The 18435-nt window shown below is 41.6% G+C and overlaps 1 protein-coding gene across 1 annotated transcript; it reads left to right on the top strand.

Moving 5' to 3' along the window:
- Window positions 1-482: 482 nt before the first annotated feature.
- On the top strand, window positions 483-15912 carry iffo1b (intermediate filament family orphan 1b; the record flags this gene model as incomplete). Its single annotated transcript, XM_083887978.1, has 9 exons — window positions 483-1516; window positions 6976-7036; window positions 9555-9650; window positions 11333-11473; window positions 11614-11798; window positions 11886-12012; window positions 12663-12752; window positions 14451-14581; window positions 15796-15912. 9 exons carry the CDS (start codon window positions 483-485, stop codon window positions 15896-15898), a joined length of 1968 nt encoding a protein of 655 aa, XP_083744104.1. The 3' UTR covers window positions 15899-15912.
- Window positions 15913-18435: the final 2523 nt, after the last annotated feature.

Genomic DNA, 18435 nt, shown 5'->3' on the forward strand with positions numbered 1-18435 from the left:
AACAGTTAAGGGCTCAGTGCGCCTCTGCTCGCGTCATTACGGTAGCTGTGCTCCTCCAATCCCGCATCACCTGCTCGTGTCTGCGCCTCAGCTCGCATCTTGTTGCCAGAACTTCAGAGACGCGGTGACTGTGGATTTCTGTGTTATTTCTTCACGCTCTGCATCATTTTCCTCCTCATTTCTTTGCGTTTGTTTTGTTTTTTGTAACCAGGACGTTTCTCCAGAACGTTGCAGCTGATCTGGATGAGGATGTTTTTCTCGCCGTGGATCTGCAGAGAGCAGCGATTCATCGTCAGCGGACGTTAAGACTTGTGAGCTTTAAGGATAAGATTCTTATTTAGAGGCTGATTCACTGTCGGGTGACTGTTGGCGTTTTGCGCTCACGTCTCCCTGCGGTTTTTTCCCCAGCTAAGTTTTATTATTATTCTTCTTCATCCATCATTACAGATTCTGTTGTAACAAGACATTCGCCGTCCGTGTTCATGCCAGATCTGCAGCGCTTTAGTTTTCCACACTATAGCATGAATCCATTGTTGGGGACCAACGCGCATCTCCATCAGCATCAGCATCCGCAGCAGATCCACTCTCCCGGACACCCCGACTCTCCCTCAGGTCTCCTGCCCGACGCCGTGTTCGGTGGACCGGACACAGCTTCCTTTTTCCCGGGTGAGCAGCAGGGAGGCCCAGGGCCTGATCAGCCGGGGCCTGACTTCTCCACCGCGCCCTCCCAGACCTCACCTTACCTTCACCACCACCACAACCGCAGCAGCAGCAGCAGCAGCAGCAGCAGCCTTTACCACCACCAGCAGCAGCAGCAGCAGCAGCAGCACCGCGCCGCGCCGCATCCTCCCGCAGCCATGGCTCTCAGAAACGACCTGGGCTCCAACATCAGCGTCCTCAAAACCCTCAACCTGAGATTCAGATGCTTTTTGGCCAAAGTGCACGAGCTGGAGCGCAGAAATAAGATCTTGGAGAAGCAGCTGCAACAGGCGCTGGATTCCAACCAGGGCTGTCAGGGCGGATGCTGTGGAAACAGGGCTCATACCCAGGAAGCAGGTGTGCAGACTGGATTTGTTGGTACCATACCACTCAGGCCCGGTTCCCTCCCCTTCCACAACACCAACAACTCAGCCAGGAGACCCACAACGCTCTTCACACCCCCTCTCACTGAGAACACCAGTTCAACCCAAACAAACACGAGTAACCCATCCATCACCATCAGCCACTGCTCCCCCTGTTTGGACTCCCCCGGCTTCAGCTCTAAATCAGTCTCAAACACCAGTGCAGGCCCGGGCAGCTCCACCAACCCTCCTCCAAGGTTCCTTCCTGGCACCATCTGGTCGTACAACCACACTCGCAAGTTTGGCGCCGGTGCAGAGCGTCTGACCAGCCCCGGAGTGTCCTGGGTGCATCCGGATGGAGTCGGGGTCCAGATCGATACCATCACCCCCGAGATAAGAGCGCTGTACAACGTCCTGGCCAAAGTGAAGAGGGAGAGAGACGAGTATAAACGCAGGTAAATCCACTTTAGATTTTATGACACTTTCTCACTGGGCCTGGGATTGTTCTGCAGGTCACTTAAAGGTGCATTATGTAATAAATGTAAAGCAACTGGCCATAAAATCCTCCTAATATGTCACAGAGACTCAGGAATAATGAACTCACCAACAACAACAGTACAGACAAAATATTTGCATTAAAATAAATCTTTTGCAGACTGCAAATCATGTTTTTGGCATGTGGCGCCACCTACCGCCGTCTACCAATCATTGCAGTCAGTAGAGTCTCAGCTGCCGAGCAACCACGGGTTGCCAGTTACGTCAGAAAAACAAAACCTAAAAGACCTCGGTATTTTGAATTTCAATGCAGTAACCGTTTTTGGCCACATTCTTACATATGGCGCCTTTAATGCTCCGCTCTGAAGGAGTGAGTAAGGTTGTAAAGCAGCTGCAGAGCAGTTGTCTCCCACAGGAGCAGAGTCAGCACAAACCTCTCTCCATCCATCACCTCGGCCTGATCCTGTGTCCACTTCACATGCGTGACCACAGAGACAGGTGCTGCTGCTGGAAATACATGAACACGTCATTGCCTAAGTATAAAGAAGAATGAAGGTCAAAGCTTAGCAGCCGTGTGTTTGGATCGGTCAGAGAAGACGAGTCATGGGCGGGGGTTTTTTGAGTTTACAGGAATATTAGGGTGAGTCCATCAGAAATATGGGACGACAGATTATTAATTTGTCAGGCTGAACATCTTGAAAGACGAGACAAAACCCTGGCAGCTTTCCACTCAGGCTAATGTGGAGAATGATACAGACACTGTGACGCTTTAAAAGCACTTCTATTGATTTTACTGGGATGTACAGCATGACCTCACAGTTGTAAGACCTACATTTAACTGAAGTAAATGTTTACATCCTTTCTTACATACGTACCGACAGGAAGACATCTTCTTTTTTTTAAAGACAACCAGAGAAAACAGTCAGAGAGCTACGTCAGATTACCACGGTGTTTAAATCTGATTAATTACAGATCAGATTTAACTGATCACGTTCAACTCATTCAACTACAAGTGTCTTGCATCTGAACAGGACTGTCCTCTCAAAGAGGGTCCATACTAGGGCTGGGTGATATGGCCTCAAGTCAATATCACCATGTATTGAGCAGCTCACCCCGATAACGATAAATGAACGATAAGTTGCTAAATGACGTCATCGCCTAATTTGTATAACTGACCATTTGCCTGATATAAGTGTCCGAGTGTCTTAAAGGTACATGAACATACAGGTAGCCTGTCTACCTACACACACAGACAAAAAACACTTTTATCGAATTATCAAATATATCGTTAACGGCAAAATTACATCGATTATCGTCTTAAATTTCGATAACGATAAATTTTCGATATATCTCCCAGCCCTAGTCCGTACAGACTAGAATGTGGCCCGGGACGCATTCCTCTGTCCAGAGAATATTGACCAAACCTGACACACATCCTGTATTTTTGACACATACACTTATGAGTATAATACAATTTCAGACTCACCATTAACCACAACTATCTACACAATCCAACCGTTGTGGTTTCTTTTAAAGTTGTGGAGGAACACGATAGCGTCCACCATGGACGACCTCAGTAGCCTCTGTGTTGCGTTCACAGAAACATGAGCTTAATCACTTATCGGTATTCTTATTATCGCTTATTATTAAAGGTGCCATATGTAAGAATGTGGCCAAAAACGGTTACTACATTCAAATTCAAAATACCGAGGTCTTTTAAGTTTGGTTTTCTGACGTAACTGGCAACCCATGGTTGCTTGGCAGCTGAGACTCTACTGACTGCAATGATTGGTAGACGACAGTAGGTGGCGCCACATGCCAAAACATGATTTCAAAACATAAACATGATTTGCAGTCTGCAAAATGTTTTTTTAAATGCAAATATTTTGTCTGTACTGTTGTTGTTGGTGAGTTCAGTTTGTTATATGAACATTATTCCTGAGTCTCTGTGACATATTAGGAGGATTTTATCATTTATTACATAATGCTATATTTTAATTGTAGTACATCTGTTTGTTATATGTTTTCTACAAAGCAACACCGAGCCCAACAACAGTTTTAGATTGTTGTTTAAACCCGGCCCAATGGTCTCGGTCAGATCAGCACTAAATCGCACAAATATCTTTTTTGCATGTCATCGTCAACAACAGAAAACATATTGAATCGCCTGGAAAATATAAGATGTAGAATTATTGATCCTCCAAAGAGGAAATTCAGAAACTGAAGCTGTTGGTGCTAATCTGTGTGTGAGATTTAGTTCTGGAGGACAAAACTCTGCTTCACTGCATGTGCACACAGACTTGATGTGTACAGGCAAAACCCACACTGAGTCTGATATGACTGTTTTCACACGTGTCACGTGGCCACACAGAGTGACCGAGGACCACAAACTCAGGAGACGCAAAACTGAACTGATGATCGGATTTCTTTGTCCACACAGCTCTGAGAAAACCAGATCTTAGTCACTTTAACTGAAACAGATGAGTCATTTCAACCTGGTAATGAATGTGGATTGTGATGGAACTTCACTGTAACACAGCTCTGTCAAAGATATATCTTTAATATCTTTATCTCAGCAGGTTAACAATTGTTTTTTGATCTTTATCCAGATCACCGCCAAATTCAAATCATCTCACATCCTCACATATTACTTCCTTTTTTTGTTTAGCTATGCTACAGTGTATTATTAGATTAAATGACAATGCAAACAATTATCTCCAGTTAAATTAACAGCGTTGTGTATTCACACCACAGTCCTGCAGCTGTAAGTCTGGACCATGACTCACTGCAGCAGAGCAGCGTGACTCTTCTTCACTCTGGATTTTCTCCATTTTGTCATGAAGGATAGTTCCGTTCAGTCCAGTCGACTTTATTTACACCCGTAGGTAGATAATGTTTGCAGTGAACAGCGGGCGTTGGTATTTCACACAGACAAAACACTGGGACAAAACCAGTGTTAAAGACGATATGGGGATGGATATGCACTCGCAAAGGATTTAAAACAGAATAGAAGAGAAGAAACAATAAAAAAAACACTTACAAGACCATAAAGAAACCAGCAGAGTGCTACAATAAAAGACCTGTTTAGGTCGTCTCATTTAAAAGGATTATTGCTGCAGGGATGAAGCTGTTCCTGTAGCACGTCGTCTTTGTCTTAGCACTTTAGGAAGGTGCTGAAATTGACTAAATAAGAGGTGGGATCATCAGTAGCTGCTGTAAAACTCTGGTACACAGCGACTCTGGGCACAACTGTGTCGACTAAACCATTTGACCGTCTGGTTCAGTGGGTTCTTGTCTCTTAAAGGCAGGTTTATAAAACCCTGACACTGTGTCGTAGTTTCAGGACACGTGCTTTAGGCTCCATGTCCCAAAAATGACGGTTCCCTCACGATGAGCAGCCATGTGTTCTTCCTCTTGAAGAATTACTGCATTACCTGCCAAGTGTGCGTGACATCAGACTTTGATTATTCCTAGAGATCAGAGATGATAATTCACCGTTTACACTGTTTTTTATTCAAGGACAACTTTTCTGCCTCGTCTTCCTCCTGTCCCTCACTCTGTCCCTCACTCTGTCCCAGGTTCTGTTTCTCATGTAAACCCAACACGATCCCACCCACACAGTGAACTCTCTCCCTCTCTCCTGTTCCCTCACTGCACCCCCCCCCCCCCGCTCCCGTATCTGCAATGCAGCATCCACTGTGAGCTGCATCTGCTGGATGTGAGGGCTTGGCTCGCAGGAGGGCGGCGCTTCTCGACTTTCTGTGCGCTCTCACCTTTCCCCGATCAAATGAGGATCCTGTTCGGCAACGATAACTTACATTTCATGACTCAGTTTTCTTTCAGATTTAGTACCCCCCCCCCCCCCCCCCCCTCCCCCTTCAGCCTCCTCCCAAACGCCTCAACGCGCTGCATTTTAAGCAGCATTTAGGAAAGAAGTTGCACTCTCTGCAGTGAGTGGATTTCCTTGGGGCACAAATGCACCATGTGAGGTGACGGTATCTGAGATTCCATACGGGGATGTGAGCTCAGGCTTTTAAAGACTCATGGGTCAGTCTGCAGTATTATATTGAACACAGTGATTACTGTGTGATTTCTATTTTCTCATGTGCTAAAAGTTATTTCATGCTCCAGTGTTTCTTTCCTCTCTCCTTCTTTGATTCACACAAACACAGCAGACTCGTGTGTGCGGTCAGATGTTGTTAAAAACACAATTGTGTTCTTGTAAACAGTCGTGATGTCAGTGCGTATTTGAATAAAGGCCCGGGTGGATGCTACTGATCATATGTGGTTAGAGGAGATGCATCCAGGACACATTTTAATGCTAAGTAATGAACAGTCATACTTAAGGCTGTCCACAATTGGATCAAAGGGCTGAAGTTAATCCCAGGTCTGAATGTTGTTGTGGGTTTTTTGATTTTCATTTTGTCTAATTAAGTCTCAAATGGCTATAAAATATTTATGATACATTTTGCTATGTTTATGCAGATGGATTTCCTATTTTTATAGATAATTTAAGGTGGCTTTGTTTTGTACATCAATAATGAAACTAATGATTTGAAGTTCAAGTATTGTTTTTTTGCTCATTTATGAAATAAATAATGTATATGGAAATATTTTAGTCTTAAGCTCTTAAAAACACACTTTGGGTTCAGTGTATTTCTCACACATCAACAACTCTGTGAACCCTGTTTCCTCCGAGATAAACAATGATTTCCTTCATTTAAAGGTGAAGTAAGTAGTTTATAGTGACATCTAGAGGAGAGGCTGAAATTTACAACAACAAACTGCTCCTCTGCTCACCCCCTCCCTTCCCTGAGCGCTACCGTATCCTCAGCCAGTCAAATGTCGTCCTCGTCGTCTTTCTCCCTGGTGCAGGCGTACGGTCAGGTACTGGTGTTCCTTTATCCGCTGTAAAATACGTGTGGTCCTTCATTCTAAACGCGTAAAAAGATCCGCTCTCAGCCTCGTCTCGGCGCTCGATTTGTTCTCTCGGGTTTGTCCTTACAGGCTCCCGTAGAAACACGCAATGCAATGCAACTAGGCTATGCAACCGCGGCCTGTGACTTATTAAAACACTACGAAAATGAAACAAAAACTATTATACAGCGACTAGACAATGCAGGAGCACATAATATGTATAAAAAAGTGGATTTTGGGTTATATAAACCCATAAATACTACACAGTGTCCCTTTAAGAGAAGGAGTGGTCATTGACACTGATGTGCCAAACATGTTTTCTGTCATCTGTGTCTATGTTTGAGGGGATAAGTTCTCTATCTGTTTTCGTTCTGAAGCAGTTCCATATGTCTCTCATAGTCTCATAGTCATGTGTCTCTGCTCTGTTTGTTGTATTTCCTGCCTACATTACGGGAACAGACTAAAGCTTATTCTCTCCCTCCTCTCTTTGTCCGTGTCTCAGATGGGAAGAAGAATACACCATGAGGATGGATCTGCAGCAGAAGATTGCAGACCTACAAGAGGTAGATGTGATCCTGTACTGGAAGTGAACATGGCCGCAGACTAATAACTCTATTGTCTCTATAATAACAACCAAAATCAGCCGTTTTATTAGTGGTGAAATTGCTTAGATTGGGGGTTCTCAAAGTTTTGATACCTGAGGCCCAATTTAGGAACCCAACATTGGACTGAGGGCCGCCAAAGAAAAAAAAAACAATAAAAAAACAGAAGGAAAAACCATTTGTAATCATTTTAATGACCAGATTGCAGGTCAATTCCAGTTCAGTTCAATTCCAATAAACATTTAACAAGCCCGCCAGAAATGTTTCTGCAGGCCGCCATTGGCACTTTGAGAACCAATGGCTTAGATGATAGTTTTCATAAAACTGGTAAAAACAGGAAAGATAACTTTTTAATTCTTAATCTTTTTTTCCTCTTATTGGTGAGGAGTAAGCTCTTCATTTGCTTTGTGCCGCATGTATCACAGCTCCATTCCACTCTGTTATCGGTGCTTTTCTTTCTTCTTCTCATTTAACAACACAAAACCCATTCGTGTTGAACTGAAGAAAGCTTTATTATGATCGTCCGCCACATTATCACCTGCCGTCGGACTGACTGCCATGTCTGTGTTTCCTGTAGTCGTGTCTTTATAAGTGCAATGGTTTGTTGATTTCCTGTGTCGGATGTGCACGTGTGCGCACCGTTGCTGGGAATCTGTACCTGACCCCATTTTAGCAGACAGCTGCATATCACAAGCAAACCACGAGCAGCAAAACCTCAACCTCACTGGCTCTGACCAGTGTTATAGTACGTATAAGTCATAATACCGTCAGAAAAATCTACTGCTCCCCAGACGAGATCATACAAGACTTTTAACATGTTTATGTGTGCTTTGGAGATAAGAACATTTATTTTTTAAAGAGTTAGTTCAGGTTTTTTTGAAGTGTGGTTGTATGATGTACTGCACACAGAGTCAATGTGCACATTCTCCAGCATGCTGCTATAGAGATACACACGGGTATTCATCCTCACTGAAAACATGGCTGCCATTAAGGACACAAAGGAAAAATTACCTTTTAGCAATTTACAACCATGTTTACCTTAAAGTGGACCGAGACCGGAAGTTCCAATTAACGCTGTTTTTTAGTGTGTATCTGCGTCATTACATCGTTTGAGAAGCCCTGAAGGTTCTAAACAAACAGTTCAGTCACTGCTGAGAACACTGTGTTTTATTGTAATCTCAGGCTCAGAGAGATCTCTGAAAAAACCTGGTCCGGTTACGTAAACAGCATTTCTCCTGAACAGCAGATCCTCCTGCTCCGGGCACTAGTCCGGGCACATCCGGTTGCGTACATTGAACCACAGAAGAAGAATAACGTCCGTTGTGGAGGTGTTTCACGAGCGACAGTGTCTTCTGACTCTGGGTCTGACTCTGGGTCAAAGGTCGTCAAAGGGACTGAGGCGGGGAGTCGTGAAGAAGCTATTTTTAAACACTGTTAAAACAATGTTTTGATAATGAGGAGCAGTGCATCCACCATTCCAGAGGGGGGAGCTGTGCTTCTGAGAGCGGGTGTGCTGAATGTGTCACTTCCGGGTATTGGCCAATCACAAGACAGTTGGGAAGGCTCTACGCTGGCTGGCCAATCACAACACAGTCTGTCTTCTGGGTGTGAGATTTATGTCTGAAATATCGCGGCTGAGGACAGCGTCAGTAAGGAAAGATTTCTATCGGCTCATTTACAGCAACTAGGAGGTTTTTGAGCATAAAAACAAGTTAATGTATGTAAGTAGACCTCCATAACTAACATATATGTGCAACAGGACCACTCTATGTGAGCTTTAAAATAAATCAACACTTACTTAAGACTACAATATCTCAAGAATGTGTTCACCAGTTATTCTTGAAATTGGACATCATTTTCAGACAGGAAACAGAAGTTCTCTGCATAAAGTGTCCATAGAGAAAATCAATGCTTTTACATCACTGCCACATGAATTGTTGATCCTAACTTCAAATGCATTTTGTCCTGACGTTGACATCCTTCATCTGAAATGACCAAAGTGACACAAACCTACAGTCGAACAGCAACTCACACGTCCCCATAATGTAAAAACACAGATTTTTTCAATTGACCTTTGTATGGGAGATTGTGCAGTTCACAAACACCAGTTTCCACCTTCTAAGATATCAAAGCAGGCATTCACTTTGGTAGGTAGTGGTTAAAACCCCTGTGTGTCCACTGGCAGCCATGTTGTCATTGAGGGTGTACAATGGCAGCACTCTTGAGGACGTCATAGCAACGACATCATCGACTCCGTGTCAGTTCTTCATTTTACACAACCACGCTTACCAAAAACCTGAACTATCACTTTAATGATATCCACCTGCATGATGTAACCTGTCATTTTCAGTGACGACAAGACGTTGTCAGGACATCTCTGTGTCAGTGTGTGCATGTTTGCACCTAGTGCTGACATGTGTATGTGTGTGTGTGTGTGTGTGTGTGTGTGTGTTCTCCATGGCTTCCTTCATATTTGCAGGACCTGCAGGAGAGTGAAGGCTGTCAGGATGAGCTGGCTCTGAGAGTTCAGCAGCTGAAGGCAGAGCTGGTTCTCTTCAAAGGTCTCATGAGCAATGTGAGCACTGAACAGCCATTACACTCTTCTACCTGTCATATGAATATTTAGCCTGTCGGTAGCGAGCAGCTGTCCATATGCATCGACTGTTGCATGTATTTCTCCAAAGAAATAGGCGAAAATTAATTGAATTATATGTTTTGTACCACTGCTCCAATGGACTATAGGTGCTATATCAGACATTTGATGTTTCTCACAGTCAAGGAAGGATCATTCGGACATTTGAATTTGAAGTATGTGACACCATCTGACTTCTGACAGAGAATTTTCCAGGATGCATGTTGTGACTCACACTCCTTTGCACATGCATGCTGGGTGGAACATTCTTGTTGAAGAATATCACGTTCCCAGAATGCAAAGAGGGAGTCTTGCCTTGTCACTGTAGGACAGGGCTCTCAAACTCAAATGACCTGGGGGCCAATGTGCATCTATTGTGGTGAAGAGGGAGCCGGCCTAGAGAACAAAAAGTGGGGGAAAAAAAACAACTGTTCACGATATTGCATCATGATATCACACATATACTTAATAATACTATTTATGATGCAGAATTAATGTATGTATGTATGTATGGAATTAATGTATTGATATCAAAAACAGACATTTATTTTAAATTACATAAATAATAGTGTGGACAACTGTAATTAAAATTCATACACGTTTTGGCCACTGCTATTCGTGGCTCGGGCCCTAACAAGCATATTTATATACAGGGCCGTTTCTAGCTGTTTGGGGGCCCTATGCGAGATACTATTTGGGGGCCCCTATTTTTTCAAACTCGAGGTAGAGATTCCTAACTTTTTCATATATTCTGTGATGATGCAGCAGTTTGTTACATTTTAAGAGGAAAGCTGGCTAGAGTACATTCACAAATGCAACAGATACAATATGTTCTTTAAAAATGTTTAATATAACCTTTAACGTAGCATAACAAGGTGGCATAACAAGGTGGCATAACAAGGTAGCATAACAAGGTAGCATAACAAGGTGGCATAACATAAAACAGTTTTAACCCACGACTCAAAAACAGTAAAAAATAAATAACTAAACTTACTTATAAATAAATATAATGGATTATAATGGGATTCTTACCTGATTACCCAACGAACACTTACATGCTTTGCAAATATATGCATAATGAATGCATGCAATACATGCAAATAAAGGTACAAAGGCAAAGACAGGTACTTTTAATTCTCAAAAGTATAATAAAATATGAGTCTGAACTTGCAGCTTGGGGGCCCCGTGGTGGCTGGGGGGCCCTATGCAGCTGCATAGTCCGCATAGAGCAAGAAACGGCTCTGTTTATAAACTGTATGTAATTGAATGTTGTATATAATACATTTAATAATGGGTAATTATGACCAAATGTCTTATTATTACTGTTATAAAAAACATTACTAGGAAACATATGTTTGTGGATGTGTTTAAAAGAAGGTGAGGTCGTGGGACATGTTTTCATTATAGCATGATATTAAGTGGGGGGCCGCATGTAATCGATTGGGCCCCCGGGCCGCCTGTTTGAGACCCCTGCTGTAGGACCAGACTTGGAAGGATCCTTGACTTTGAGAAACACCATTTGTGATCCCGCCAGTGCGTTTATCACAGACGGCAGTCGTGTTTCCCTCCAACTGTTTTTCTGGTTTCCTCCTCCCTCTGCCTGGTCTCCTCTGTCCTCGCTGCAGAACTTGTCCGAGCTGGACAGTAAGATCCAGGAGAAAGCCATGAAGGTGGACATGGACATCTGTCGCAGGATCGACATCACGGCTCGTCTCTGTGACGTCGCTCAGCAGAGGAACTGTGAGGATGTGATCCAGATGTACCAGGTACTGGGGATTAAAACTAAAAACTACCTCATGTTCAAATCTCAGTGTTTTTTTTAAATATTATAGTTTGTTTTCACTGAATCTCTCACTGTGAACTGTGTTTGACTCAGTGATGATGTCTCCTGAACATGTGCCTGCAGGTGCCCAACAGTCAGTCATCCTTAAACTGCCGCCGGAAACAAACTCCCCTGTCGTTCAACGGGAGCGAGTGTGACGAGCCCGTGAGCACGTCTGAAAGTGACGGGGGCGTGGCCAAAGACGAGGAACACTGCGGCTCATCGGCCAATCAGATCAATGAAGAGATGCAGAGGATGCTGAACCATCTGTAAGTGAAATGTGATGAGTGTAACAGAAGTGTCCTTCACTTTTGCACTAATTATCTCTGTGTGTGTGTGTGTGTGTTTTGTTCAAGGCGTGAGTGTGAGTTTGAGGATGACTGTGACAGTCTGGCCTGGGAGGAGACTGAAGAGACGCTGCTCCTCTGGGAGGACTTCCCAGGATGCACTCTGCCTCCTGACCCCACCCACCCACCAGGGGAGGTAGTGTTTTGTTTTTAATGACTGCACCAAGATCTGCACTTTACTAAACGTGTCATGCTCAGCGTTTGTTGAAAGGATGAGGTGATGATTTATAACGTCATGATGGACATTGTCATGGAGAGACATTTTTCATGGGTTCACTCATCTGTCCAAATTCATTTCATGTGAAATATTTTTAAAGGTGCATTATGTAATAAATCATAAATTCCTCCTAATATGTCACAGAGACTCAGGAATAATGTTTATATAACAAACTGAACTGAACTCTCAAACCTTTCATGAGTCCAGTAAAGATATTTGTAATTGTGTTGATTTACAAAGTGGAAATGCTGGTCCTTATTTTGTCAGCAAGTACAAGAATGTGTGTGTGTGGGTGTGTGTGTGTGTGTGTGTGTGTGTGTGTGTGTGTGTTGGTGTGCGTGTGTGTGTGTGTGTGTGTGTGTGTTGTCCCTGCTGGAGAAGCTGCATCAGTCAGTGAAATTTGAGCTGATGGAAGCAGGAAGGCAGCTGTGTCTGATTGTTAAACGATCGGCAGACAAACACAAACATGTTTCTGTTGCTGTTTGTCCGTATATATATTTTTATCGCTTGTCCACAGATGACGACACACACTGAAAATGTCTCTGTCCTTGCTCTCCCTCTGTAACCAGGAGGACACTCTGGAGAAGGTGATTAACGACACCGAGTGTCTGTTTAAGTCCCGAGAGAAGGAATACCAAGAGACAATTGACCAGATTGAGGTCAGACATTTTACTTTTTAACGTCGTACTTCATGAACACAACATGCTTGTTTGTTCTGTCTTTATTTGTCTCCTTTTGTTTTACAGTCTGACAACTCTTTGTGTGTGTATGTGCCTCTGTATCAGGTTTATGCAGCTTCATTCAAGATTTAAAGACTACTTCCTGCATAAAATATCCAAATATTATTGATATGTTGTGTACTTGCATTAGCTAAAATGTTTCCAACACTCTGTAAATTCATATAAATATATATTTGTTTTCGTGGTAATGAAGTCTTTCATTTATCTACATTATCATCATCTGCTTTAACTTCATGGACAAACCCCTAATGGAACTTTTAGAGTGAGGAAGGAAATATTCTGTAATAATATTCATTAGTCAGTGTGTCGTGTTTTGTTTTTGCGTTTATTTTGTGTTCATTCATGGATCTCGATTGGTCATCAAAGTTCTCCTCGTAAAAGAGACAAACCAGTCAAATGTCATCAAACTGTGTCTTTTCTTATTGTTTTGATTGAGCGAGCCATAGCGTCAGGGATTGCAGCTGTGCTTTTGCAGGATTTATTGATCAATGCATAATACATCTCGATGTGATGTCTGTTTTTTGTTTAGATTTTTTAATATTCCACTGTAATGTCACAAAACTTAAAGGTGCATTATGTAATAAATCATAAAATCCTCCTAATATGTCACAGAGACTCAGGAATAATGTTCATATAACAAACTGAACTCACCAACAACAACAGTACAGACTAAATATTTGCATTAAAAAATATATTTTGCAGACTGCAAATCATGTTTATGTTTTGAAATCATGTTTTGGCATGTGGCGCCACCTACCGCCGTCTACCAATCATTGCAGTCAGTAGAGTCTCAGCTGCCGAGCAACCACGGGTTGCCAGTTACGTCAGAAAACGAAACCTGAAAGACCTCAGTATTTTGAATTTGAATGTAGTAACTGTTTTTGGCCACATTCTTACATATGGCACCTTTAACCAAACACTTCAACACTGTAGTTTATTCATTCATTTATATTTCCTCTGTTCTCAGTTGCATTAAAAGGTCCAGTGTGTAACATTTAGGAGGCAGAAATGAAATATTCTACCTAGTTGGAGCGCGATTAGAACGTGTCACTATAGTTTGTTCAAAATCAGCTGTTTATGGACCATTTTCATTAGTACATTTACACTGTAAAAACACTATTATAGCATCTTTGAAGAATGTATGTAAGAATTTAAGTATATATAACCGAAATTCTGCTTTACATGCTGTAAAGTTTAGATAAAATCAATTGGTTTTCTTTGTGTACTTTATACGAGGGCCTTGTTTTATGGAGGCTGCCATCTTGCACTGTCATTTAACTGTAGCAGCATGAACAGAAAAAACAGCCGTAATGTGTGTTTCACGTTTTGAAGAGAAAACTTACTCTGCAGATGACAAAGAAAGGCATTAACTACATTAACCTGGTTTATAAAAGAGTGGAGAGAGTTGAGAAAGAGTGGTTACATCCTTTCTGGTATGTGAAGGCCACCATAGTTCCCTCAGTTTGATGCCATCTGCACGCTAACCATTAGATGTCACTAATTCCTAAACTTTTGGACCTTTTTTTTTTTTTTTTTTTTACAGTGTCAACAGCAGCACGGGTGTAAACTAGTTCATGTCTGTGACTTTAACATCATGTTGTGATTTTGTGATTCCAGCTGGAGCTGGCCACGGCAAAGAGTGACATGAACCGGCACCTGCATGAGTACATGGAGATGTGCTCGATGAAGAGAGGCCTGGATGTTCAGATGGAGACCTGCAGGAGACTCATCACACAGAGTGGAGACAGGTAACACACACACACACACACACACTGGATTTTAGTTTGTTATTTCTTTGACTCGCCTGTTGCTTAATTTTGTCTTAGTATTATTGTTAATATAGGTTTCAGACATTGTATCTTCTTCTATGAGGACATACAATAAAGCAGTGTTTTAATGTATTATATGTATTTATTGACAAATACATTGATAATAGGGCTGTAACGATATGCGTATCAAAAAATAATTAATTACAGTCATTATTAACGCATTAACGTTTTTTAATCGCGTTATCCTCTTCTTCACGGTTTCCCCCCAGTACCAAGGGCAGCGTCAGACGCAGCGACAAAAGCGTCATAAAACCATGTCTAACTTTAACAAACACAGACATGCTGCATACCCACAGAAAGGTCAGAAACTCAGCTAAAAGCTCATATAAACCATTCTAATGTTCACCAAACACAGTTAAAACACAGATGGATCAAACCAGCAGGAGCGGAAAAAAACCCTTTACAGCGCACATGTTTAAAAGCGACACAGGAGCATCAGCATGATTATGTAAACAGAGGAGAATTCACAGATATTTATCACTCTACGAACTAGATTCACCGATCCAGCCCCAAAATAAGAGCAAAACAACAACTGACTTTCAATAAATACAAGCGGAAATGTTGTCTTACCTTTGCTGTTTATCAAAACAAGTTATTTCCACCGGAACAAAACTGCTTCTCACGAAGAACTACACTTCCCAGCATGCTTTGGGAACAAATCCCAGTCTGATTAATCATTTACTTTGTATTTTTCAACAGTATTGTTTTGTTACAGAAAAGAGAGAAGTTATTTATTTATTTATGTTCAAATCTGTTCACAGTGTTCCAACATATTTGTTATTAAATGTTACATTAAGTTAAGTTATATAAGTAAATCTTGTTGTTTTGTTTACCCATATTGGGGAGGGGGGGGGAAACACACACAGGAAGAACATGCAAAAAAAGACGAGAGTAAAATTTTCCAACCTGGTTAAGATTAAGAGACTATTTTTAATATTGCAATACGTTGTCGTTCATTTCTCATTAATTAATATTGAGATGATTAATAAAAAAAGATGAGGCGTGCTGCATGTGGAGTGCTGTTTATTTATGTGCAGTTAAAATTTGGTGCAGATGTGGATAATGAGCTTATTGTTGGTGGAGTGAAGCACCTTTTTAGTCTGTGTGTGTTTGTCTGCGTGTGTCTCTCACAGTAACTCTGCAGCGCCGTCGTCCTCCGACGAAAGCGACCACAGAGAAAACGACAAGTCCTCGGCGTCTCCGCCTTCTTCCTCGAGCACCTCGGGCAGATCCTGACACCTCCTCACTCACTGTACAATAACAGAGGCTGTGGTCGTGTGACCTCGGCTGCGTCCGGCTACACCGCACCAACACGACGTATACCCATGGCTATGGCAACACCATGTTTACATATGTACCTCTTCATTTTAACGACTCATATCATTCACTCTAGTGCTGCCGGTGTGGTGTGAGCAGCAGCAGCAGAGCTGGATGAAGATTGCAAAGATTGCAAAATGTACCGTAAGTCACTGGGATGATGTCACTGTGATGCAGCGAGGCAGTGAGTTGCTGCAGGGAAGCCGAGCACGACTTATTCACTCCACGATCTGCAACAAACACTTGTTAACCCCGGGCGTCTCCATGTTCATCCATGAGCTTGCTCCTTTAAATAATCTTGTATTGTACAGGAATTCTGACTTTAGCTTTAGGGCCAACTCTAGCAACTATCTAGTGCTTTAATTTCTCTGAACAAACCAACACAGTCAGCAGATTTCAGTCTAATAGTGTGGCAGCAGTAGGTTGAACTGGAATTGATCCATGCGTCAAATGTGAGATTGGTTATAATAATGGTGAGTTTGAGTTTTTAGAGCCTGATAAATGTCATGTTTCAGCATTTTACCAGAGGTGGAAAAAGTACTAAAATGTTGTACTCAAGTAAAGGTACCAATACTTTGATGAAATATTACTCAAGTAGAAGTAAAAAGTAGTTCATTTGAAATGTACTTCAAGTAAAAGTTACTTAGTTACTTTGCGTGGGGTGTGAGGGTAGTAGAAATATGACAAGGGCTCATATTTCTCACGCGCCCGGCGCAACACAGGATATTATGTCACTTTTGTCGTAGCGCCCTCTATGTTCACGCGTCAGTGCTGGTGATAATCACATCATCATTGGTCTGGTTCTGGTTTATATTTTTATTTTTACTCAGTAACGGATAGGATTTATAAAGTAACTAAGTACAATACTTTAGTCAATACGTACTCAAGTAAAATACAAAATCCTGATTTTAAATTGTACTTAAAAAATACAAAATACACACAAAAAAAAGTATTCAACACAGTAACTTGAGTAAATGTATTTCGTTACTTTCCACCTCTGCATTTTACTGCCTTTCAGCTGCAGATTCACAGCTTCATTGAACCCATGGGCAAAGCTAAAGGCTAAACCTAAATATGTCATAACATAATGCACACACAAAAAAAATGCAGTTATTTAAAATAAATAAAAACATGAGCGGTGTATAAACTGGATCAGCAGGAGTTGTATGTCTGCTTCCCAACTTCTGCCAATATTGTTGGGTATAATATTGAAACACGTCAATCGTGTCAGTCTAATGATTATTTATTGGTTAATTCCCTGAATTCAATCACTTTTGACCATATTGTCTGAGACTGATGTGCTTTGCATTATGTGGCTAAACTAAAATAATGTCATAATGTTTCCACTACACTTAAAACAAACCTCTGCAGCTCCCATACAGCGCTGGCACTAAGTACCAGCATCATTCTGGATGTTGCAGCTCTCAAATACAGATAATAGCATGAGCCGCCACGTCGATTTCTCAGTCTTGCACAAAACATAGACGAGCCAGCAAAGCATTTTCACAATCAAGACCATTGACAGTGTTTCATAGCAAACACGTGAAATGCACTGAACATCACAGATAATGTGGGTCTAAGGTTGATGAAATCTCCTGCTAATGTTGTCAGTTTGAAATGCAGAGCTGTGTCGTACACATGGACACACAGGTGTCACGTAGGAGCTGTTAATAATACCTTTTATTTCCAGCAGAAACGCTTAGTTTAGAGTTTTTACGCAGAGCTGCATGGTGAGTCACTTAAGGATATAACGTAAGATGGGTAAAAAAAAAAAAAATATTGTCGGTTAACTGCGAGTGCCAAAATGAAATGAACTTTGTCATGAATATACAGGAAATTGCTGAGAAACATAAAAAAAGAAGAAGAACTATTATATAGCTGCCAAAGCTATTTCACCAAGGTGCTTGATGTATATGACGAAACCTCTTTTTTGAGCCTTTAAAAGTTTGCACATAGAAAGGAAGAGCAAAGCAAAAATGTATGAAACAATCAGCACTATATTACATGTAACACGCTGCGAATAGATAACTATATTCATTCTGTTTGTATTTCCACGTCTTTTTTAGAGGTTGTAGGGTTGGGTCATTGAAAAATTACAAACCTCACTTTTACTTTATAATAGTTACCCACACACTCACTGCTACAGTAAAACGTTAATGTTTTAGAGGAAAACTCTCTTCTCCTTCATCATGGATTTATTATCAGACGCTGTAGTATTTTTTTAGTGTGTGGTTCATCCAGGTCAAATGTGTTTCTCTGCTTTTACCTCACGCAATTCACGCGTCTACATGAGGTTATAATTTCAAAAAAATAAATAAAATAAAAGTATGCCGATCAGCTGATGCTGATTTTAGGGTTTCATTTGAGTTTGTTTTGTTTAGGATGTCAGAAACATAAAAAACGCACAAGTTCCTTTTGTATAGTTTTACTTTCACGCACTGAGTGAGTCTCTGTAT

Source organism: Microchirus variegatus, assembly GCF_963457635.1.
Source record: "Microchirus variegatus genome assembly, chromosome: 1".
Lineage (NCBI taxonomy): Eukaryota > Metazoa > Chordata > Actinopteri > Pleuronectiformes > Soleidae > Microchirus > Microchirus variegatus.